The sequence below is a fragment of the Gobio gobio genome, assembly GCF_949357685.1.
Source record: "Gobio gobio genome assembly, chromosome: 11".
NCBI lineage: Eukaryota > Metazoa > Chordata > Actinopteri > Cypriniformes > Gobionidae > Gobio > Gobio gobio.
The window spans coordinates 39941355-39966541 of record NC_137104.1 but is presented as its reverse complement, the minus strand read 5'-3'; the positions used below and the strand labels follow the sequence as shown (position 1 = coordinate 39966541).

Here is a 25187-nt window from a genome sequence, read left to right as displayed (position 1 = left end):
ATGAGAAAAGATTGTTCTGTTTTTTGTGATAGCGGTCATAAATATAATGCTTGTATTTCTTGTATTTGTGTGTTTTTGTGTGATTTGTTTAGTTATTTTTAGACAATCACAAAATAAGATGCAAGCATTGTATATGGACAGACTGGCAGGCATTTTGTGATGTTGTGTACAGTTTGTCGAAACTTCTTCCACTCTGGTTCAAAGTTTGTAATTATAAAGTCATGAAGATGCTGTTGGTTTTTACTTTTTTTTGTTTTATATTCTATTTGTTTTGTTTGTTTGTTTGTTTTTTAATAAAAAGCACTACATTATTGTGAATATACTTGCCTGTTGCTTATACATTTAGCAGAGAATCTGTGATGCAGTTCTTTACTAGGTCATAACCATTATTACTCCAGGTATACAGACAAATCGTATTTTAATTGTATGGACAGTCAATACATCTTCAAATAAAGTGAATTTTAACTATTGCGTAGCACATTGACATTGTGTACCATCATTTGAACTACCAAATACATTTGCAAAGAAAACACTAACTAAATAAATACATTGTATTTTAATGCTGTCTAATTTAATGAATGCCAGACATGACTGATGTTTTCACATATGTTGACATTGATGCAGTTACGGATTCTTGAAATGATCACTAGGATGTTATAAACACACATGTACCTTTTGATTTATTTTTATTTAATCAACACTTTGGACTCAGTACTTTATAAAGATTACAACAGACATTATATTTGAGAAATATTACTTCTGTGTCCTGACTTAACATACCTCTTTTAAAAGGCTTCATAGCTGTCCCTACTTTTTGTCAGCTCTGCCAGAAATTTATGAAAATATTTATTAAATCAATTAAGTCTGTAGGTCATCTTTTCCTATAACACCTGTACGAATGTGATATGTGTTGTGTTCATTCATTTAATTCAATAGATGGAGCTGAAATTCTTTTTTAAACCATCCTGCAGTCTGTTAAATACATTTGTTAATATTTGTAGTAATTATTTGGCACATTATGATGTCTGGGGGTTATCTAGAGTATGTTATTTTTAGTCTTCATAGCCATAGTCTATAGATATGTATAAGCTTCATATTCGACCGCGCCAGATACGTCGGCACGTCCGCCATCTTGGAACGGTCAGTGTGAGTACAACATTGCACAGCTTCTGGTTGGAAAAAACATAGATATGTATGTGTATATATATCTATATAATATCTGTATACATATACTTACTATAAATATTAACAAATGTATTTAACAGAGACTGCAGGATGGTTTAAAACAGAATTCAGGCTCCATCTATTGAATTAAATGAATGAACACATATCACATTCGTACAGGCGTTATAGGAAAAGATGACCTACAGACTAAATTGATTTAATAAATATTTTCATAAATTTCTGGCATATGTGTATACATATATATGGGAAAAAACACAAGAGATTTAAATTACAGAAGAAATGGGATAACCTTTTACTGGCGAGAATGTGTATTGTGTTTTTGTTTAGCAAAGTCATCTGCTGATATTCATATAGATATTCATACATGCGTCTAACTACGGTCAGAAACGCTCAGAGGACTTGCTCTCGAATGTTCATGGACCGGGTTTGACCGTTCCAATATGGCGGACGGCTTAGCCATAGAAACAGCCGCTAATGAGGCCTCTTTGGATAAACATCTATGCTCTGAGCTTCCTGTTTGCCGCCATCCACTAGGTGGCATCAAAAGTAACCGTTGTAGTTCAAGGGTTGGCATGGCAACAGAATACAACCTGAGCGGGCTACAAAGCTTGTGCTGAAAGAGCCAAGTTACTTTACCATATATTGATTTTAAATTATTAGTTATTTAGATTAATTATTTGGTTTTGTTTTTGGGTTTAAAAAATAAGTAGTTTCCCACTGAAAAGATGAGAAAACGAGCTGAGAAATACTTAAAAGAGAAAGTGGACAAGGTGGATTCTGGGATTGAGGAGGAACCATCTAAAACAGCAGGTAAATGACTGTAAAGACAGACTTAAATAACCAAAATATATGCCGTGTCCGAAGATAGCAATTAAAGTCAACTGAATGTCAATGTTTTGTGACATCACTCACAGAGGATTACCAGTGTGCAGGGAATCTGGAGTTGGACGTCACAGGACTGTGCAAACTCATGGGTGTGAAAAAAATCCCTTCTGTCAAGCTGAAGCGGTCAAAATCTGTGATGGGTAAATATGTTGTACATAAAACAATTGCTCTGCTCCCCTACAAAAGATGCTTTTTTATGCCACAAATCTCTTCATTTGCCCTAATAAAAACCCTAACCTGGTCTGAAGAACACAATCAATCTCAGACATCCTTAGAAAGTCAAATGACAACATGGTCCTCTGAGCCCTGCCTCGAGACAGAGCTGGAGAATGAAGACCATGACAGCGTAAAGACAGTCAAGATATCTGGTAAGGCTGTTGCTTCTTTGTGAACAATTAGCAGTTGTTCAAACTCCTAAGAAATATTTAATATCAAAACTGAATTATTATTTTTTATAGGATGGAAGGTGGATGAGATGATGCTTCAGGTGCTGAGCAGGACATTGCCGTCCCTCAGTAATTTCCAGTGCTTACAGTGAGCCTTTGTGTGTGTTGTATGTATGTTTATGAGTGTTGATGTTGCAAATAAACAGTATGCTATGTCAATTTCCCATTAATGGTGATGCTTTGCAGCATGTGGCGTGTAGGCCTGACGGATTGCACTTTCGCCTCCTTGAGAAACACAGTGTCTCTGTGCTCAAATCTCAGGTGAGAACAGTCAAGGGTCTTCAAGAGTCAGATTGTCTAAAATTCCCATCTTTAGTTCCCTTTTTAGTGCCATTAAGAGTCTTAAAAATCATTTGAAACACACTGAATGTAGGTCTTAAGACCAAATGTCTTAAGAGTAGGAATAGGCTTTAGAGAGACTGAATGATTTATCAAACAGTTTGAGACACTGAGGAGATGCTGCGATGTATATAATGAGAAAATTAATGTGTTTTTTGACCTTGGATGCATGTAAGCCTATTGTAGGAGACCTCAAAATCCAAAACAAAACTAGGAACCTTTAAAATAGCATATTAGGGGCATCAGAAAACATTAATTAAATCTCAGAATGTTATGTAAGGCATATTTCCATGTCTTAAATGATCATCTTTCATGAAATTATATGCATTAGTTGTCTATAGGTCTTCTTTTTTTGCGGAAAATAAATTATGATAATGTGATATTAGATCCTGGAAAATCGGATGACATCATATACCAACTTATATCTTTTGCTAGGAAAGTGGTTTTGGATGGCAATCCAATCCCTGAGCAGAGCTACCACTTACTCATAGGGGAGGACAGCATGTGAGTCATTCTTATTTTTAAACACACACACACACACACACACACACACACACACACACACACACACACACACACACACACACACACACACACACACACACACACACACACACACACACACACACACACACACACACACACACACACACACACACACACACACATACTTGTATATTCCACCCCCCTACACTAACCCTACCCTAAACCTCCCTCACAGAAAACTCCCTCACCCCCTTTCTGCATTTTGTGGATTAAAAACAATTTAGTATGCTTTTTAAGCCATTTGGTTTATGCTTATGTCTTAACATTTGATTATGTTGTGTAATACCCATGTCATTATACACATTTGTGTCCTCATATATACAAGAAACAAGAACTCTCTCTCTCTCTCACACACACACACACACACACACACACACACACACACACACACACACACACACACACACACACACACACACACACACACACACACACACACACACACACACACACACACACACAAACAAACACACTAAGATTCAAAAGTTTGGGGTCAGGAATTAATACTTTTATTCTGCATGGGTACATTAATTTGCTCAAAAGTGACAGTAAAGAGAAGACATGTATATGTGTTTATAATGTTAGCAAAATGTTTTTTTTCAAATAAGTGCTGTTTTTAACATTTTATTCATCAAAGAATTCATCCATTCATCAAAAAAACGTATCACGGTTTCTACAAAAATATTATATTGCACAAATATTTTTAATAATAATAAATGTTTCTTGAGCAGCAAATCAGCATTACAATTATTTCTGAAAAAACATGTGAAACTGAAGACTGGAGTAATGATGCTAAAAGTTCAGCTCTAGCATCACAGGAATAAATTGCATTTGAAAATATATTAACATATAATTTTTTTTATTTTGATAATAGTTCACAATATTCACAATATTTTCACAATAGTTTTTACTGTATTTTTCAACAAATAAATGCAACCTTGTTGAGCATAAGAGACTTCTTTCAAAACATAAAAAAAAATCGTTTGAACTTTTGAATGGTAGTATAGTTATAAATACTATAACCTAATCCTAACCCTAAAAGAACCATTTATACCATTTTTACAAATGTTTGACTTCCCCGAAAGGAGATTCTGTCAGACATAGCTCACTTCTGGGTCCAAATGTGTCCCTAAGGTATGGTTAAGTAGGTACACATACACATTTGCTGCTTGCAATAATTAAACTTAAATGTGTTATAATGTTATCTCTCTCAAAATGCATTATTTGTACTTTTTTACACTCAGCTCTTTTTAAATAATGTCCATGCTAGGCTGACAGACTTATCACTACGCAACTGTCGTATAGCAGAGGAAGGAGCTCGTCTGATTGGCTTGGCTCTGTCCAATGTTCACACTGCCAACAAAAACCTCCAGTCACTCAACATGGCCTTTAATAGCATTGGTGATGGAGGTGCAAATCACATTGCTCAGGTGTGTGGGATTGAAGTCTGTCCGTCTGAAAGTGTTCGGATAGTTTCCAATGATGTCAAGACTGCATACACTTAAAATTGAGTTTTTATTATCGCCCATCCCTCTTTTTTAAAGGGTCTGCGTCTCAACCGCTCCTTGCTATGTCTGTCCCTATCCCACAATCAAATAGGAGATGATGGAGCAGCTCGTTTGGCTGAGGTACACATACTGTATATACTTCTATTAACAACTACATCTCATCTGCCTTACTTTTGTTAGATTTTGCTCTGTTTGTTTGAGAGGCTCGCCAATGTGTTAGATTTCTCCAATACATACAATTTTGACCCAAAAGCTTGACCAGAGTTCTTGTGGGGAGAATGATTTATTGAAGGTAGTAGTGTAGCACATGTAACGGAGGCCAGCTAGTATTTGCTGTGCGAGTAAACCTCACTCCTCTGATCTCAAGAGACGTTCTAGCGACTGACGCTAGAGATTGCAGCCTTTAGCCTCCTTGTTAGAGCGTCCAACTCTAAAGCCTTTGGACCCGGGTTCGAGTCCCGCTTGGAGCGGGCGGTTCGAACAGGAGGGGTTACACACAGTTCTTCAGCAGCGATGTTAGCATGTCGGCCTTCAAGAATCTTAATCCATAGTTCTGTCTGTGGGACAGAACTTTATTCATGAAGACAAATGGGTGACCAACAATAGAAAACTGAGATTGATCTACCCTGCAATCTTCTCTGAGAAATGCTGTCTCTTTGTTATTCACACCAATCAGTTTATATGCCATACGACTGTGAAACATGCGTATTTCTATGCAACTCTTTCTGATTTCTTTCTTTAGGTGCTTGGCCCCTTTGCTCTGACACATGAGGAGATAGTTGAGAGGAGGAAGCTGTTAATTAAAGGTGAACAATCAGTGATCCAGCCGTCTCTGGTTAGTCTCGCAGAATCACATGAGCAGCCTCTGTCCGTCCACAGCAGCTCTTCGCTGGATCGCCTCAACAAGAGTACAAAGAACACCACCAAAAAGAAGGTAAAACAGTTTTGTTCCCTGTGTATTGTTACTTGGTGTGACTTTTATCTTACACCTTTAACCCAATGATTATTCAGGTAGGGTAAGGATAGTCAAATCTAGCCTAAACCATGAAATACTAGATACAAAATAGTCCTTCAGGGATGATGTAGAAGACTTGTGGTTGTTCTTTTTTGAGGCTCGGTTTGTTGTAAGTCTAACAGGAGGCAATCGTAACAATAAATAAAATGTTTTTATTGGTTACACTTACAATACAAAAGCAGTTAATGCAAAAACTGAAAATCAGGGGCCAGTTGCATAAACTTAGCCATAATGTTTAGACTGTGTCTTAAGAACTAATTTGACACACTAGTAATTAGTCAAGAGGTAATCAGTCTTACTTTTCTGATTCAAATTAGACCAATCTAACTTTTTATGTTACTGACTTTAAACAGTCTTGAAGAAAAAAATAGATGACTAACTTTTAAGACTAGTCTAAGCAGTTTATGCAACCGGCCCCAGCTAAGCTAAAAGCTTTATAGTCAAACTCTTAACAGCAATAATGGAGATGCTGTTAAGCGTCCCTCGATAGGATGTCAGGTGTCCTTCACACTTAATGCAGGCAACATTACTCCTCAGTCTCTTTATACTTCTTTTTGGGGAATTTCAATTTAATATCAATCTCTGTGACTAATGTCCAATACTAATGTCTGCCTTCTCCTACGCTATTTGTGGTTTGTCTTTCACGCTTCTCCTTTTTTACTGTAGTCTTTGTCACTAGTCATCCGCTTGTGCTTTTTTTTCTCTTCACCCCGTGTGGCCTCTCATTAGCTTTAGTGGTTGGTACAAACGTTTAGTTCAGGAACTTAACTTTCACAGCTTTTGCTCATTTCATTCAGAATTTTTTTTTTGTTTGTTTTGTTTTTTTTACAAAGGAAGCCAAGTGCAATATATTTCTAAGTATTGCAGGTGCTTTCCACAAACATAGCATTCATGCATCTTTATATATGGCAATGACGTAAAACCAAGCAAAATAGCATTTCTTTGAAGCAGGGAAATAGCAATTACAATATCAATATCCAAAACAATACACACACATGAAGGCAAATAGAAATTACAATATCAATGTCCAAAACAATACACACACATGAATAGAGTCTGTCTCTTATGATTTAGATAAAATACAATGGTTTACAGTTGTTTACGAATGTTTGTAGGACAACCCTAAAAAAGAGGAGAAACCAGCATCAGGTCAGGCAGCCAAGAAAGAGGAGCCTAAAGTGGCCAAAAAAGGTAATTAAACTCCTTTGATGCCTGTTTGTTTAAGATACAGAAGTGCACTTTATATTTGATGGTTTACATGAAGAGTGAATATTTAACTTCTTGCTTTTCACTCAGATGATAAAGTTCCCCGTAGTCAGGCTGGAAAAATAGGAGGCAAAGACAAGAATCTGCCTATGTCTGAACAAGAGGTAAGAATTAAGTTAAAGGGTTAGTTCACCCAAAAATGAAAATTCTGTCATTAATTATACTAAAGTACTAAAGACGTCGTTACAAAGTCCATCTCACTACAGTGGTTCTACAATATCTTTATGGAGTGACGAGAATAGTTTTTGTGCGCAAAAAACCCCTAAATAGTCGAATCATGATTCAGATCGCGTGTCAAACCGCCAAACTGCTGAAATCGCGTGACTTTGGCGATCCAAACTGCTGAATCGACTCACTGATTCATAGCGCTTCGAAGCTTCATGATGCCGTGTTTTGAAATCGTCGTCACTATATAAGTCGTTATTTAGGGTTTTTTTGCGCACAAAAACTATTCTCGTCACTCCATAAATTATCCCATTTCACAAAAAGGGAAATTTATATGTATGTATATGGGTGAAAAAATATTTAAAATACTGTGAAAAATTTATTGTTTATGACTTCAAGAGATGTTTATTAACCCATTCTTATATGATCTGACATATATTTTAATTAATAATATAAGCTGTCAAACATTTTGAACACATTTCTGCCAGATAATACAGTGATTTCATAATTATTTGGCAAGTCGATATTCTGATCCTTTTTTTCAAGCACATCTTACCAATTCAATCTTAATACCTACTAAGACTACTATTCATTTTTTAAATGGTAAATGGTAAATGGACTGCATTTATATAGCGCTTTTAACAGACCTACGGCCATCCAAAGCGCTTTACATTTGCCTCACATTCACCCATTCATACACTCATTCACACACCGACGGCGGTGTCAGCCATGCAAGGCGCCATCCAGCTCGTCGGGAGCTTGGTCAGGTGGAACCGGGGATCGAACCACCAACCTTTCAGTTTGTAGACAACCTACATGAACCACTGAGGCACTGCCGCCCGTATATAATCAATAAGTGATATAAGTGATATATAATTATTAATGAGAGCTGGAAGTGGAAAAACGTCTTATATAGATGTGCATAATTGTTAAGCAGGTTTTCCTTTAAAATTAGACAAAAATTTTTTTAACTCACACTGTTGCAATACTATAGAGATTGCAATATTAAGGTGTGGCCATTGGACAGGAAATGCTTATTTGTATACATATTATATACACATAAGGGTCTGCCCCCCCCCCCCCCCACTCAGATGAGGCCCTGAAGTAGGTGCAGAAGGTCCTTAATCTGGAACATGCAGACAAAGGAACCTTGAAGTGAAGGTTTGCTCTCCTGAGCCTAACCTTGTTGTAAATGTCTCTGTGTGTCTTCTGCCTCTCTGGGCCAGACACTCAGGACTTGGTCAATCAGCTTTTGTCTCTCTGGCATGGAGACTCGGGACATGCCGTAGTCGTCACTGTCTTGCTGGACTAAAACTATGAACATAGTGTTTGTTAATGTCTCTTTCCTCACAGGCTGAAGGCTCAGAACATTGTCATATCTGTTGCTGCCTCACAAGCTGTAGACTCAGATCCTCTGATCTTTTGTCATCACTTTGGATAAACCAGAGGCTCCGAATGTTACGGTGTATCTGTTATGTCTCATCCTTGGTGGACAGACTCAGAACTGTTTGTCTCTCTCTCTCTCTCTCTCTCTCTCTCTCTCTCTCTCTCTCTCTCTCTCTCTCTCTCTCTCTCTCTCTCTCTCTCTCTCTCTCTCTCTCTCTCTCTCTCTCTAGGGGAGACTTAGAACAATGAGTGTCTGTTGAAAGGGTACCGTTATCCCCTTCTGATGAGGAGGAGATTGCAATTTGGCGCTTCTCCATTCCAGTGTTGCGATTGGCTGCTGGCATCAGAGGGTGCACACAGTGTGGCCCACCCTTCTTTCCCCTGTGGAACTCATTTGCATACTGTACACAGTTAGAAGACTTTAATGTATCTTTAAAGTTTACCAAAGCATTTCTCACTTCCCAAACCACCACCAGAATACCCTTGCCAATATAAAAAAAAAAAAAAAAGGACACCAAACATGATTGAAAAAGATTGAACTGTCATGCGTTCATTCATTTGGATGGATCATTGTGGTCTTCCTTTGTTTCACCCACTACTGCTGAGGTCCTGAGAATTTTTTATGGCAGTCACAGATCAGGACATTAGGGATTAATCTCTATAGGTGAACGGCTGAAACTGCATGTGGACCAATGAGAAGTCCTGTCTTTCCTGGGCTTGATACCAGAGGTCTTCTTCTTGCCCTTCAATAGGTGTCTGGCTGTTGTCCTAGCATCTTCATCTGATGGCGTTGGACAGTTTGTTTGTGTTCGTCCACCAAGATCCAATCAAAATGTAGCAAACCTTTGTCCACTGTAACGGGCAGAGAGAGGTCCGGCCATAAACTGGGCCCTGGAATGTGCTGTCCACTACCTGCACTCAGTCAGCCATCATTGTCACCAGAGTTCTAATCACCTGCACACCCTTCACTTCATTGTCTGGTCTTGTCGCTAATCCAAACTACAGACGCCGACCACTATACTCACCAGAGATACCTTCCTATTGATCCAGACTCACCTGAGAACCTGTCTGTATGACTCACCTGAGTACCTACCAGTTTATCCAGATCTATCTTCTGTCTTCTTTCTGCCATCTTCTGATCCCCATTTTCATCACTCTGGAATCCCGTGCACCAGCCTGCTTTACAAGTCACCATCTGTAAGAGAAACCAAGGCGTCACAACCAGATAAGCCTTCAGTGATATTTCATCTGCATATATTCCTTATGTGTTGAATCACCGAGACGGAAGACAATCCCGGCACGAATCCATGGCTCCAGTGATGGCTCCAGCCCCAGCCCCTGACCCGAGACCAGTGATGGCTCCAGCCCCTGACCCGAGTCCAGTGATGGCACCAGCTCCTGACCCAAGTCCACGAAGGCTGTCCTTGAAGGGTCTATGCCACCCTGGCCTCCGGAACGGTCTGTGCCGCCCTGGCCTCCTGAACTGCAATGGCTTTCTGAGCCGCCCGAACCACCATGGCTTCCTGGGCCGCCTGAACCGCCATCGCTTCCTGAGCTGCCATGGTCCCCTGAGCTACCTACGCCTCCATGGTCCCCTAAGCTTCCGGCACCTCCATGGTCCCCTGAGCTGCCTGCACCGCCCTGGAGGCCCACCCTCCCACCCCAGTTTATGGTGCGAGGACGCGCCTCCGGGGAGGGGAAAGTACTGTCACAGTCACCAACTCAGTCAGTCACCTGTCAGATCTGCACTACACTTCCCAGCATCCTTCCTGCTCCGCACCTGCACTCAACATCATCGTCACCAGAGTTCTAATCACCTGCACCTGCACACCCTCATCAAGACACCTTTTATAAACCACCGTTCCCTCAACTTCATTGTCTAGTCTCATCACTAATCCAAGCTACAGACGCCGCCTGCTATACTCACCAGAGATACATTTCTATTGTTCCAGACTCACATGAGAACCTGCCTGTATGACTGAACTGAGTACCTACCAGTTTATCCAGATCTGTCTTTTGTCTTCTGATCCCCTACGTCATCACTCTGGAATCCCGTGCACCAGCCTGCTTCACAAGTCACCATCTGAAAGAGAAACCACTGTGTCACAACCAGATAAGCCTTCAGTGATATTTTATCTGCCTACATCTCTAACCTGTTGAATCCCTGTCCATTTGCAATAAAGACTTCTTATTTGTGATGACCTTGTCTTTCCTCTTCTGTTTATGACACTAGGACACAAACCAGCAACCACTTGCTTTGTATGCATTCGTATTTATTTCAATACGTTATGACCATAGATGCGATGCTAGAAATACCCAATTCCTATTTCTTTGTACACCTGGTCCTTCAATTTTGCCTGGACTGGTTTTTACAGATCAGATAGCTTTCTGATTTATCAAAACGATTTCATTTACACTTGGTCACATAAAAGTGTCTACACAAAATGGATATAAATCCAATCTTCAATTCCCGCAAGTGCATGTCTGAATTGTATTAATCATTATCTAATTTCAAAATCAAAGACCGCAATAGGAGAGAGCAAGGCAACAGCAGTGGTAAGATTATTTCGTTTCTTTACTTTTAATGAAGATGATTGTGTGTTGAGCATCTGCGACTTACTTTTTTTGTTTTATTTGGGGTAGTTTGTACATTGTCTTGATGAAGAGATACTCGGCTGCTCATCTGCGGCGATGCGTGTTGCAGTAGTGCTGTCATATCTGACTACAACATCATATAGCCTATAACACGCTCTCACACGTTTATTTTTTAGCATTGTTGGGGGGATATGTGGTTTCAACAACCAGATGCATTTAGACTTGTTCAGTTTCTGGAATGTGGCCCAGACCACCTCCTGAAGTGGTTTAAATCCGTCTCGAATGCGTTTCGGAGGGCATTTACACCTGGTCTTTTTACGATCGGATAGCTATCTGATCAGAGAAAACGCATGACGTTACCAGGTGTAAACTGGGTCATTATCTCTTTGAGGGTAACTCATCCTACATTCCTGGCAGACAACAAACAAAGGCTCTTTTTTAACTCAATGGCTCCTTCCAAAATATTAGTCTTTTCAGCAGTTTTTAGGCATTGTTAGTGGTGGGAAGATTTTCTTGTCATTAATACTTCTCAAAAGGCTCTCATTTCCAGGATCTATTGTCAGCTTATTGACTTAGAGGATTGTACTACTGCTAAAACTAAAAGTGCCTGGGAACATGAGTTGGGTGATGAGTTTGTGGACGCTCTTAATAGAATTCACTCAAGCTCAATATGTGCTTGGCTTGCCCTCATCCAGTTTAAAATACTGCATACGGTTCATTACTCAAAAGCTCGGCTCTCTGCAATTTACTCCAATGTTGACAACAGGTGTGATAGATGTCACATGTCACCTTGCAATCTGAGTCGTAAGTTTTTCTCTGTCCAATGTATTTAAAAATATTTAAAATATTTAAAACCAAGGTTGATGTCTGCGCTTCTACTGCAATTTTTGGGGTTCCCAAAGTTTGGGCTCGGTTTTCATCTAAAGAGTTAGATGTACTTTCACTTCTTTACTGGCTAGATGACGGATTTTATTTCTGTGCAAGTCCACCAAGCCTCCGGGTATTTCACAGTGGATTTTGGACTCAATGTACTTTTTGAAGTGAGAAAAGATAAGATGCTCTTGGTATGCTGTATGGTTCTTTTCATGACAAATGGCAACCTTTTCTAACATATTTTCACCCCCTTGAAACTTTGCCTGTTGACTGAATTCCTGTAAATTATAACCATTACTTTCTTTCTTTTTTTCCCCTGTTTTCTTTGTTGTAAAAAAGGGAAAGGGGTCTTCATTATGTCTGTTGTTTCAATTGATATGTCTTTTACTCTATACTCAATAAACATAAAATAACATTAAAATTAAATAAAATAAATATTTTTTCATTATATCTAAGACTTCAGTGAAACACTGATGCATGTTTGTCTTGTAGTGGCATCTCGGCTCAGCTATGCATTTTCTGATGCTTTATTTCCCTGTCAGCATAATCACTATATTATGTAATTAAGATTATGTAATTTTTAACTCCTATCTGTTTACTGAGGATTTAAGTAGGCCTATGACTTATGTCATGATTTATAATTCTAATACTCTTCCTTATACTCTATTCTATTCTTCATTGAAGTCCATGCGGGGGTTAAATTTCAGACTGGGATAGGCAAAATCCCAGTGTTACTGGTCTTTTTCCAACTATTTATTGGGCTCTGAAACTTCTCTTTGTTATGTAGTCTAGCTACTTATTATCTGATTCTCCTCTTTCGCTTTCTGTTGATTATGTATCAGAGGTATTTGAGTTATCTGAACACTCTTAACTCCTCCAGCTCCATCTCACCCTGACTCTGTTGTAAATCTCTCCCTACTGCAGGCACGTCATACTGGGGTTTGGACGGCTGAGAGGGTTTTGGCAGGTCATCCTTTACCGTTTCTAAATATTTTCTAGTTTTTACTATTTTGCATTGTTAAGTTTATTGTTAACAGTTTATCCTCTTTTCTTCATTCTCTGTAATTTCTAAATGTATTCATTCAATTACAATTTTACTCAATTTCCATTAAAATAAAGTTAACCCGACTTACACTATGTTGACAAAAGTTTTGGGACGCCTGCCTTTACATGCACATGAACTTTAATGACACCCCATTCTTAATCTTTAGGGTTTAATATGAAGTTGACCCACCCTTTGCAGCTATAACAGCTTCAACTCTTCTGGGAAGGCTTTCCACAAGGTTTAAGAGTGCGTATGGGATTTTTTGATTATTCTTCTAGAAGCACATTTGTGAGGTCAGGCACTGATGTTGGACAAGAAGTCCTGGATCGCAGTCTCAGCTTTAATTCATCCCAAAGGTGTTCTATCGGGTTGAGGTCAGGACTCTGTGCAGGCCAGTCAAGTTCCTCCACACCAAACTCGCTCATCCATGTCTTTATGGACCTTGCTTTGTGCACTGGTGCGCAGTCATGTTGGAACAGGAAGAGGCCATCCCCAAAGTTGGGAGCATGAAATTGTCCAAAATGTCTTGGTATGCTGAAGCATTAAGAGTTAATTTCACTGGAACTAAGGGGCCCGACAGAGAAACATGATTCATCACTGCAGATAGCATGTCTCCACTCCTCTGGCGGTGTGCTTTACATCACTGCAGCTGACGCTTTGCATTGCACTTGGCGATGTAAGGCTTTGATGCAGGTGCTCGGCCATGGAAACCCATTCCATGAAGCTCTCTACACACTGTTCTTGAGCTAATCTGAAGGCCACACAAAGTTTGGAGGTCGGTAGCTATTGAACGTTGCAAAACGTTCGCGACTTCTGCGCACTGTGCGCCTCAGCATGCGCTGACCCCGCTCTGTGATTTTATGTGGCCTAGCACTTCGTGGCTGAGTTGCTGTTGTTCCCAGTTGCTTTCCACTTTGTTATAATACCACTAACAGTTGACCGTGGAATATTTAGTAGTGAGGAAGTTTCACAAATGGACTTATTGCACAGTTGGCAACCTATCACGGTACCACGCTTGAATTCACTGAGCTCCTGAGAGCGACCCATTCCTTCACAAATGTTTGTAGAAGCGTCTGCATGCCTAGGTGCTTGATTTTAAACACCCGTGGCAATGGAAGTGATCGTAACACCTGGATTCAATGATTTGGAGGGGTGTCTCAATACTTTTGGTAATATAGTGTATTTTGTAGTCAGTGTCACAACTATTGTTCCCCAGGCTTTAAGCCTTGAGAGTTCTGAACTACGAGCTCTTCTCTCTATTTAGTCAGTACTGTCTCTTGAACCTGCACACCTGTTTTACAGTAAAATCATCCTGGCTGTTTCGGGACCAATTATCATACTTTCATTACATCAGCAATAGCAATTAGATATTTACTTTCTATCCAGGTCTGGTGATTTACGTTTTATTCTTTTAGCACTGTTTCTAGAACCGTTGTGTCTAATTTTCCTTTAAATACATGATAATCTCCTCATGTATACATTTTAATAAACACATTGCTAGATTTTTGCTGGGCTTCCCTGTCATAAGCGAAGCGTCCTTCATTAACAGATCTTACCCATCTCTGCCTCTCACTTTCTGAGGCTAGCCATATGACACTTTTCTCTCTCCTTTTTTATGGCATTCTTAATCTTTACGGCTCTCTCGCTTGTATGGTTATCTGTTCTACACATGCTCAACCCTTTCTAGGCTGTCTATAAATAATCCATCTAGATTATCTTTTTTGGCACCATGTTTTATGGTGTGAACTTTGATCTCAACACCTTTAACCTTATTATTTATTATTCTCAGGTTAGGTAAACTAAGTCTAAATTATAAGCATTTTAAATTACTTACAATTTTGGTCAGAAGACTTCTCTGTGGTATGTTCTTGTTCAAAGTCTTAAAATGCTATAAAAATATGATCAGAATATCGACTTGCCTAATAATTATATCATCTTAGTCCAGGATAAGATCATGGAATGGACTAAGTAGTCAGAGAAAAGAACTTCTTAAGAGACATTTTTCCTAAATGTTTAGGAAACCTCTTTGCTATAATAAGAGCTTTGACATTAAACATGAAACATTTGTATGTCAGACAGTGGAGGTGGTTGAGATGGTGATTCCTTTGTTGGATCCTGGAATTGTGCACACTGGAGGGAAAGTCATTCATCCAGGAAACACATGCCTTACTTCTCTGAATCTGTCAGGTGGTTTCCTTTCAGACTTGATTTTCAGTATTAGAGTAAAACATACTTGTACATTATGGCTGTAACGTTTTCTTTTCTGATAATTCAGGAAATAAACTGACTGAGCAGTCACTCAAGCTGTTCCTCTCATCTTTGGAAGGCCAGGGTGGTGGACTTCTGCGTCTTTCTCTAAATGTGAGTCTCATCACTCTTTATCTAAAGAAGCAACAAGGAAGTGAAGGAGACATTTGCACATGTTAGGTCACATGCTGTCAAGGCTCCATGTGAGTTCACTTTAGACTAGGGCTGAATCCGAAATCGCCCCCTATACCCTTAAATAGGGCATTATTTGAGGGGACAGCCATTTGTAGTGGTGTCCGAAACCATAGTGGACGTTATTGAGTGCTCTCATTCTATCCCACATTGCACCGCAATAACAAGTGTACAGCCGATGTACACACAGCGCCTGTACGAATTCGCTCACTTGGGGGGGGATTTCGGATTCACCAAAAAAAAAAAAAAGAAATATCATTGTACATTTTAATGTGTTTTTGGTCCACAAATATGTGTGTCTTTTTAGGGTATAGATATTTTCTGTGTAGCTGCACTATTATTCATTACTAACAAGCAGTGTAATAGCATTTTTGGCTGTGTTTTGTTTGATGTTAGTAAGTTTTATAGAAGACAGAGAGGACAGCTAGTATTGATGATAGTGTCAGCATATGGTTTCACTACCTTCCAGTTAATGAAGTTGCATTTGAATTTGTCAAGTTTTTTTACATGCGAGTCCCAATTGAAATAAGATGAAATGGAATGTTAATAAGCCTTTTAATGTTTTTTTTTCTTTTAACACTAAGACTGTAATGAAGTCGACTGATGGCAAGTTTAAAGAACCCACGTGCAGCTTTATTACAGTTTAACAAAGTCTAAAAACAAACAAAGACTATGCAAACATAGCATGGCGAACACTCATCAACAGTAGTTACACAGGCAATACTAGATAAAGACACGTGGCAAACATGAGGGCTTAAATACACAGACTCTTAACGATAAGACAAGGGACACCTGAGGACAATGAACCAATAAGAACAAAACACATGCGACTAGGGGAGCACAAGGCAGGATCACATGACAAAACCAGGAACAGATCAACCCAGACAGCAAGCAAACATTGAATAATTATTCAGCGAAGGATACATTTATGCTGCCTTCAAAAATCAATCAGATGAAGGTATCTCAGGAGACAGGAAGTGAAGCTAACATTAGATTCGGACGTGCCTTGATGCCTTCCTACCTTGACATGTGTCCTCCGAAGGCAGCATTTTCCAGGTTTCGGACGCAGCCAAAGACATGAACACAAACAAAACCCAAAACCAAAAGGGAAAATGCATTTGAACGTATGTGAAGTTTCGGACAACTTGCCAAAAATAATGGGACAATTATAAGTCAGTACCCTAAAAAAAAGGTCAAAGGTCAGATGCGATTTTAGCCTTAAATATATGTAAAATATAAAGTAATTTATGTTTTTCTAGCTGTGATTTCATAGTTAGTCCCATAGAGGGTTCCTTGTTTTAATTTCAGCTCTGTTTTTCAGAGGAATCGGTTTCCATCAGATTGTGAGACCTTACTGAAGATACAGGAAATGATGTCTCTCAAGGGTCCTCTAGTCTAAACAAAAACAACACTGGTCAGGTGGAGGATGAACATGGCGAACCAAAGACCATGTCAATGACAAGAAAACAAACGTTAACATAATAAAATAATGCCCCAACGCAACCATATCAATATCTTATGGTTCCATAATGTTAAACTTCTCATTTTGTTTTTATTTTTGTTAAATTGTATTTTCATACACACTGACAAAGCATGAACGTAAATAGCTCTTTTGGTCACTACATGTTATTTCATTGTTTTTATCACTTTTCTAGCATTCTAAAATGTGGAAAATATAGAGGCTTACTGAAAATTGTTTTAAATGTACATTTTGCTCTGTATTTCTGCTATATTTCAGCATATTGTTGGGGGTTATTTCGTTAAAAATTGCCATTGTATCATATGCTACATGCTTATGAAAATAAAGCAAGTCCACATAATACGTCTATTTTTCATTCATCAGGGGCCCGTTTCAGAAAGGAGGTTAAGTGAAAACTCTTAAAAGTATTTTAACCCTGAAATGAGGGAAACTCTGAGTTTTCTGTTTCAGAATGGGAGGTATATCAAACCCGAGGAAGCAGGGTAAGTCAAGCCCGTTTCTGAAAGAGAGGTAACTTATACTCAGAGTCAGTTACCATGGTAACTTACTCTGTGAACCTAACCTGGGGCCTGTACCATGATTGTAGTTTAACAAACTCAGGGTTACAGGATTAGTTTCGAGTTGACAAAACCTAACCAATCTATTCCGGCTTTGTTGGTCCCATGATGCTGATCATCAGCTTTCTCAACTCAGGCTTTGATCCTGAGTTTAGGAGTTTAGCTGTGACATCAGTAGTGAACAGCCAATCACACGATGTGGATCAGTGAAACTGAGATTCATTTCCGTCTTCTGCAGAATATTACATGATTGAAAAATATTAAGAATTTTCAACAAATTTACACAGGAAGAAGAAAAGAGCTGTCTATGAAAGCATTTAAGCTCACATGTAGTAATTTGTATAGATGTATTTATTTATTTTAAAGCTTATTTGTGTAACCTGTATATAGGCTATTTACTTTCATTTTTAACTAAGTGCCTATTAATGATTGATTAATCTAAAATGATACATGTGTAATTTATTAAGGGTATAATAATGACATAAATTATATCTAAATCATTCAAAATTATTATTATTATAAAAAAGCATTGTTAAAAGCCAGACGCTTTAGTCTTTAATAACCATTTGATATGTAGTGACCTTTAATTTGGAGTAGAAACAGAGGGAGTGACTTTATTGCATCAGAGGTGTGTCACTTTGCTCACAACTGATTGGTCCAATTTCAGTTTGAGATGTCTTATTCAGAACATAACCTGCCCTGGAGCCTGTACCATGATGGTAGTTTAACAAACTCAGGGTTACAGGATTAGTTTCGAGTTGACAAAACCAAACCAATCTATTCAGGCTTTGTTGGTCCCATGATGCTGATCATCAACTTTCTCTGTCAACTCAGGCTTTGATCCTGAGTTTAGGATTTTAGCTGTGACATCAGCAGTGAACAGCCAATCACATGCTGTGGATCAGTAAAACTGAGATTCACTTCTCACGAGAGAAGCAGTGTGATTCACTTCACTCTTCTGCAGAATATACATGATTGAAAAATATTATGAATTTAAACAAATTTACACAGAAGAAAAGAGCTGTCGAGGACAACTTTAAGTTAAAAAGTTAAATGAAGTTAAAAGTTATGAAGTTAGTTTAGTTGATATATAGAGAGAATTGAACATTTATGCTCACATGTAATTCTTTATAGATTTAGTTATTGAATTTAAAGCTTATTTGTATGACCTTTATATAGGCTATTTAGTTTAATATTAACAAAATGCCTATTAATGATTGATTTACTCAAATTATACATGTGTAATTGATTAAGGGTATAATAATTAGATAAATTATATTTAAATAATTCAAAATTATTATTATTTTAAATAAGCATTGTTAAAAGCCAGAGGCTTAAGTCTTTAATAGCCATTAGCTAGTGACCTTTAATTTGGAGTAGAAACAGAAGGAGTGTCTTTATTGCATCAGAGGTGTGTCACTTTGCTCACAGCTGATTGGTCCAATTTCAGTTTGAGATCTCTTATCCAGAACATAACCTGCCCTGGAGCAGGTTAGCTGTGGAGCGTAAGTTACTATGGAGATGAACACTGCTAAAAGCCAAACCACTTTAATGGTACCTAAAACCCAGGATTGGCACAAACTAAGCTTAAACATATCTGGCTAGCTAGCTAAACCGGCTTCATGGTATAGGCCCCAGGAGGAGGTTAGCCGTGGAGTGTAAGTTACTATGGAGATGAAGACTGCTAAAAGCCAAACCAAATGGTACCTAAAACCCAGGATTGGCACAAACTAATCTCAAACATATCTGGTTAGCCAGCTAAACTGGCTTCATGGTATAGGCCCCTGGTCAGGAGCAGGTTTTCTTTGGTAAACCCAGAGTTTCTTTCGGTCTTCTCCCCCTTTTTAAAGCGTCTGTTGTGTTTCACACTTCATTCACACAGCACAAATGCTTTTCTTACTGAATATTTTGTACAATTATTACATTATTTCAAGTATAAATATCTAAAAATAATTAATATAATAATATAAATATAAAGTAAGCACATTTGACTTAAAACAAGTAAAAAATATCTGCCAGTGGGGTAAGATAAATAATCCTAATGCAAATGAAAACCAGATTATTTTTCTTACCCCACTGGCAGATAATTTGCAAAATAATAGATTCATGTCATTATGTCATTTTTCTTATATAGAAAATGCATCTTGACTTAAGAATCTTTAGATATTTTGACTGGAAACAACAAGACAAAAATACAAAGTAAGAAAAGCATTCTTTGCAGTGCAGGAACATTCATTCATTGAGCATATTTTCATCATGAGGACGCAGTCAAAGTGACAAAAATGGCATGACCTTTTATACAGGATCCTGGCGTTCACTTGATAAACCTCTGGAAGTAACCTAATAATTAGAATTTCCTTTAGGATTTCCACTGGTTGGACTTGGACGCATTGATGACACTCATATATTCCCATCATCACGCTTTCTGAAAACGGGTTACTGTATGGAATGGAAGGATGTCAGATGAAAGGGTAGTCGGAGATATAGCTGTTAAAGGGTTAGTTCACCCAAAAATGAAAATTCTGTCATTAATTACTCACCCTCATGTCGTTCGACACCCGTAAGACCTCCGTTCATCTTCGGAACACAAATGAAGATATTTTAGTTGAAATCTGATGGCTCTGAAAGGCCTCCATTGGCACAATGCACGGTTCACTCCAAGGTTATTATAGTTTTGCATTTTTAAATTAGTTTTTATTTTATTATCGTTTTCAATTTTGCTTTAAATTTCAGTTTAGTTTTAGTTAGTTTTATAAATTGTTTAATTGAATTGTTATGTCTTTAGTACCTTTTAAGGGTCTTGAGAGTGAACCGTGCATTGTGCCAATGGAGGCCTTTCAGAGCCATCAGATTTGAACTAAAATATCTTCATTTGTGTTCCGAAGATGAACGGAGGTCTTACGGGTGTCGAACGACATGAGGGTAAGTAATTAATGACAGAATTTTCATTTTTGGGTGAACTAACCCTTTAAATGAACACAAATTATTCACAATTTTATGGTCATCTTTATTTCCTACAAAAACTTTAGTATTAATATTCTTCCTCATCTCCTCTTCATCGGTCACCACTGACCGATGAAGAAGAGATGGAGGAAGAATATTAGGTGGCTCTGCCTTCTTGCTGTTAGTTGCCTGCCCTGAGACACCAAATGTTAATTTCATTACCCTAATTAATAAATTCAACAGGTGGGATCAGAGAACATTTAATTATGTGAAAACTGAAAAGAGCATTAGACTGTGGGAAAAGCTGTTGCACACTGAAATGGACACTGAATGATATTTATTTAAAACGTCAAATCTTTGTAAAATCATGAAACGTAACGTTACATCCATGAACCGTTTATGCTTAAGCTTTACCTGATTGAATTATGTTTTTATTTTTAGCTGCTGCCACATACCATGAAAATTAAACTTAATTAAACTAATTAACAATTAAACTTACATATTGCCCTGGAAGTATGGGTGTCTTTTTGTCGTGTGCTGTTGCCATGGTGAATCATAATTTCAGAGCTCCATTATTGATCATGGCTTTTCAAAGTCGTGGTGCACGCGCTTAACTCAGTCTACTCAGAGTTGATTGAACTTTTCCCATCTCAGGGTAAGTCAACTCAGAGTTCAAGTTTAAACTCAGAGATGGTTGAACCTCCTTATTGAAACGGTCCCCTGCAGAACTGCATTTCGATTAAAGACAAAACGCACACTAACAAAACAACTGTGATTGGTCCATCCATCCCAGCGCTGAGAAAAGTAATATATGGCACGTGACAATGCGGCGCCCACAAGCGAACTTGATCAATTATACCTGAGAAATCGGAGAATCTTTAATAGCCATTTGATAAAAAGCAAACGATGCAGCGTTAAGCAACAATAATTATGATTTAGACCAACGACACTCAACAAATTACGTCCAACTACCCCCGTTAAATCTATTTGTGGTCCTCGTTGATGGTGTTTGTTTGAGGTGATTGAAGGGTTGGTGGGTGTGGCTAATCCTCCCGCGTCAACGTGCACTGGTCCAATCAGAATGTCTCTTGTAGATTCTACATCCGCTACCACACAGGCACACGACAGTGTGGAGATCGTGTCTTTCCATGTGTTTTTAGTTCTTTTATTGCGGGCTTTTTAGTTTTTCATGTTATTTCGGAGGTTGTATGAAATTCATAAAGACGCGTCCTTTCAGCAGTGACAGACTTAGTTTGTGCATTACCGACAAATAAACAAGCGGGATAGTTTACGCCATATAATCCTGCGCGCTTTTTGATATGTGAGAGTGTCCTCAGGATTCTAACACACTACAGCAGCAAGTTGGGAAAACTAGACAGTATGTATGTTACCTTATGAAATTATCTTGCTTTATGTAATAGACATATTGCCATAACAAAGAGTAGCAACGTTTGTTTTGATTAGGCCTTAGATTTGCTAAATGGAAAGCGAAGGAAGTTATTGAAGTTTAGTGTGTTATATATCCTCTATATATATATATCTGTCAATCATGCTGCTTGAACTATCAATAAAGAGTGCTGGACATTTGCGTCCTTTGATTCTCACTAATGCCTGTCCAAGTGTTTCTGATGACTCCCAGAATTATGTACATATACTTCAACAAATAAGAGGAGAAAAGAGATTTATCAAAAGCACAATACAACATGCAGTGTACAAAACAAACCGTGTTCAAAAATAGTTCAAAATCTTTTTCATTATATTGGTCCAACAGTACAGCCATGAGTAGCGGAAAAGATGAGAACCTCCTGAGGATGACCAAGGACGACCTGCAGCGCTGGATCCAGGCAGAGGTGGACCGAAACCCTCACCTGATGCAGAGACGCGAGCAGCTGGCACAGGTGGAGGAATGGGTGAAGCTGAAGGAGAGAGAATCAACCTACACCCGCCTTACGTACAGCAATGCCTCCGAGTAAGTAGTTTTTTTCAGTGCCGATAATGGCTATATCTTGAAGTCAGGGTGACCCTTTCACTGTGTATATTTCAGATCAGTCCTTGAGTGTGAGTCGGTGATGAAGGGTCTTTATGGAATGCTGGGATTGGAGTACCGGGACGAGGACTCGGAAGAGGAAGGTGGAGGAGGAGGAGGACCACAGGACGTCATTCATATAACAGATGATGATGAGGAAGGGGCTAGACAGGACATTAGTGTCCTTAATGGAGATGGTGATGATCTTGTTGTCATTGATCTGGGAGGTAAGAGACATTTTAATGGAAAGTGCTTGAAATAATATTATTTTAAATGATGTCATTGTAATTAGTGATGCACCGATCATGATTTGACATGGCAGATTCCGATACCGTTTTTTTTTTTCAAGGAAACTGGCCAATTCTGATACCGATTTCCGTTTTTTTTTTTTTTTTTACACAATAAAAGAATTGGCTTTTGGCCAATGAAAATTGGGTTGAACTTATGTGAAATTAAAAGCATCAACTGCATATTCTGCAATCCAAACAACACAATCAACACACATTCAATAATCCAAACAAAGATGTTACTTAACCCTTGATCGGCCCTTTGGGGTCCAGCTGACCCCACTGGACTTTTCCTCCATTTTTAACAAGTGTTCCCTTCATCTCAGGGCCATGAGACTCAGTGACTTTTCCTAAATAATCTATCTAAACATGCACAAAAAATCTGGGCTTGATTTGATTGTTCTAAAAAAATTACAGTTTAAGTCCGTCGTTTAAGTCCCACATTGACAATGAATGGGAAAGTTTAAAAAATGCTTTTTTTTTCACTTTGTTTGTTAAAAAAAATTAACTAAATCCAGTATAAATTTGAAAATTTCTGCATTTATATCAAGGTCTGGTCCTAGAGCATAAACACAAAGTAGAACGAACTTTCTGTCTCATACACACACACGCACAAACACACACGTGTGTGACTGCAACAGAGAGCATTTTTATAGAAACTGGCATAAATCTGAAAGAATTACATGCATAAATGAAGGACAAATACTAGAGCACAAATGCAACATGGAACAATCATGTTCACTCACACACACATGCATGCACACGCACACACAGGTGTCTGGGGCATTTTTTAGATTTTGGCAAATAAAAACTGTGTGAAGGGGTAGACATAACACACCACACACACACAGAGAAAGAGAGGGGAAAGGGCAGATAAAAGAAAGATGAAAGTTTTTTTTACACTCTTTGAGAAAGTTTACTGTTAGATGAAAGAGCTGCAGCAGTATTTTGAAAACACCCCACAGTTAGGGTATAAAAGTGGCTGTCTGAGTCCGGCACAGCTCATTCTGTGGCAGCACCATGGCAAAAAGGTACAGTCTTGAGGAGACCCTGAATTCCATACTGGATGAAAGGTGGATATGACATTATCCCTATGGACCTCTAGTGGATAATGTGGTCATTGCACTCTCTCTCTTTAACTATAATTCCTAAAGTTTTTCCACAAACCTACAGATGTCAGTATTCTATCCCTAACACATAGAGCAATGTCCAAAAACTATTTATATTTTAAGATCATCATTCAAGTGATTTTTTTTCATTAAAAAATACATTTTAATGAGCCAATTTATGACATAGTTAAGTATTTGTGCAGTAAATAGGTAAACAACTACCAAATACCCACAAAAACATAGCATAAATGTATGGTTGAGAAGTAAATAAAAAAATTATATATAGTTTTCCATGTAAAATTTTTATATTTCCTTATGCAATCGCTCTGTAAAAGTTTGGGGTCTATTTGACCCCAAGGGACTCAAACGTAAACCCTACTTGAGGAACGATTAAGGGTTAAATCAGCATTTGTTTTTAAATTCAGTGTAAAGAAAAAAAGTATTTACCAGTGAAATTAAATAAAACCAAAGTATATAAATACATTGTTCCAAAATGTTAAATCAAATAATGTTTAGTGCAACAGAGGGGAAAAAAAAGATGCTACAGCAGGTGCTCTTTAAATCAAATTAAGTCAATGTAATTTTAAGGTAAAATAAAAATCATCATCCTATACAGAACTGATAGTATTTCATTTCAAAAGCGCATGCATGTTCTTCTTTACAAAAAGAAGCATTTCGGCTTTGTGACAAGTTAGTCTGTTTCGTTTCTCATCCGATCCAACACGCGAGAAGCTGAGCTGAACAAACGCTCACTATCTTTGCTTGTGCAGGGCCCGGAGAGGTAAGTGCCTCGTCTCTTCCCTCAGTTCAACAGTTTCCGTTTGTAACACACAAGTGACATGTTCGCGAATGATTGCAATATAGTCGAATGTGCACGCGGGCGCACTTCCGGAAAAATCGGCAGAAAAATACAAAGAAAACCGTCCGGTTGCCGATCGCGCGCTAGAAGCGAAAAATCGGAGCCGGTCGGTTTTGGCCGGTCAACCGGTGCATCCCTAATTGTAATTAAAAATCTGATTCCATTTTTGGGCTTATGACTTTGGTTATTCTCTTGCAGCCACCAAAGAAACATTGGAACCAATGGTGAGGATG

General features: G+C 38.4%; 3 protein-coding genes across 7 annotated transcripts in view; 2 read left to right on the top strand and 1 right to left on the bottom strand.

Annotated features, from left to right (window-relative positions):
* Positions 1–1910: 1910 nt before the first annotated feature.
* lrrc71 (leucine rich repeat containing 71) lies at positions 1911–17175 on the top strand (the record flags this gene model as incomplete). Its single annotated transcript, XM_079828551.1, is given in 15 exon segments — positions 1911–1995; positions 2100–2210; positions 2319–2438; positions 2529–2604; positions 2703–2777; positions 3291–3359; positions 4672–4831; positions 4946–5029; positions 5652–5843; positions 7040–7115; positions 7221–7294; positions 15330–15441; positions 15530–15615; positions 17015–17086; positions 17089–17175. Coding segments are annotated over 15 exon segments (1479 nt in total).
* A 2784-nt stretch (positions 17176–19959) lies between these two features.
* Positions 19960–25187, bottom strand: part of LOC307133598 (craniofacial development protein 2-like) — a 1416430-nt gene continuing 1411202 nt past the window's right edge. Inside the window, exon 4 of the mRNA XM_079828716.1 lies at positions 19960–20217. Coding sequence (XP_079684842.1) covers positions 20147–20217 — 71 coding nt within the window. The 3' untranslated portion in view covers positions 19960–20146. The remainder of the gene's footprint in view (positions 20218–25187) is intronic.
* The window catches only part of setdb1a (SET domain bifurcated histone lysine methyltransferase 1a), a 31785-nt gene continuing 28364 nt past the window's right edge, over positions 21767–25187 (top strand). For 3 of the 5 annotated variants that reach the window (XM_079829502.1, XM_079829501.1, XM_079829499.1), the window contains exons 1-4: positions 21767–22051; positions 22445–22642; positions 22718–22926; positions 25153–25178. In XM_079829502.1, coding sequence (XP_079685628.1) covers positions 22452–22642; positions 22718–22926; positions 25153–25178 — 426 coding nt within the window. In that variant the 5' untranslated portion in view covers positions 21767–22051; positions 22445–22451. Of the gene's footprint in view, positions 22056–22444; positions 22643–22717; positions 22927–25152; positions 25179–25187 lie in introns of all 5 variants that reach the window. The other 2 variants (XM_079829503.1, XM_079829500.1) reach the window with 2 other exon arrangements.